This window comes from Nematolebias whitei, chromosome 19 (assembly GCF_014905685.2).
Source record: "Nematolebias whitei isolate Nwh7 chromosome 19, NemWhi1, whole genome shotgun sequence".
NCBI lineage: Eukaryota > Metazoa > Chordata > Actinopteri > Cyprinodontiformes > Rivulidae > Nematolebias > Nematolebias whitei.
The window spans coordinates 21,188,843-21,189,455 of NC_056516.1; the positions used below are offsets into that span (position 1 = coordinate 21,188,843).

A 613-nucleotide genomic window follows, 5' to 3' on the forward strand; every position below is an offset into this window, starting at 1 on the left:
GGGGGGGGGGCATGCACACGTTTGTGTCCAAATAAAACAAATTCATCAATGCCTGTGGAGTGCATGTGTCAAATAATGAACACAATTTAAACTTTTGCTATATTTTCCAAAAATTGGAAAATTTTATTCTCATTATTCTTATTTTAATATTACTAATCATTTCATGCCAAAAATCTTATATACTATGTCAAAGTTTATGAGCAAATCACCCTCTTTTTTTAGTCTCATAGTCCTCTACATCATAAGCATGGTTCAGCATTAAGTGTGCCAGTTTTCTTCTGTAAATGTGCAAATGATATGTTTTATTCTTACCTGAGAAAGTAATGTTAAATCCTTCGTATGAAACCGAGAAGTCAGAGAGAAAGCGGATCTGTGCTGTGTAGTTTCCAAAAAGGCCAGCACTGAGCGGTGGAGGCAACGTCGAGCCAGTCAGTCTCCATAGGGGCTGAGAGAAACTGCCATTCTCTGTCACCAACAAATGGTCATGAGGACTCTCCAGGTGGAAGGTGTGGAAGGTGAACTGTACACCTGATTTAAAAAAAATACGAGAAAAGAAAAAACTGTCTTAAAAATATGAAAGATCCATCAGATCATATATATATATATATATATA

General features: G+C 36.2%; 1 protein-coding gene across 1 annotated transcript in view; it reads right to left on the reverse strand.

Moving 5' to 3' along the window:
• Nucleotides 1-613, reverse strand: part of csmd2 (CUB and Sushi multiple domains 2) — a 302,201-nt gene that overhangs the window by 123,081 nt on the left and 178,507 nt on the right. Inside the window, exon 18 of the mRNA XM_037693663.1 lies at nt 313-528. Within this exon, the coding sequence (XP_037549591.1) occupies nt 313-528 (216 nt within the window). The remainder of the gene's footprint in view (nt 1-312; nt 529-613) is intronic.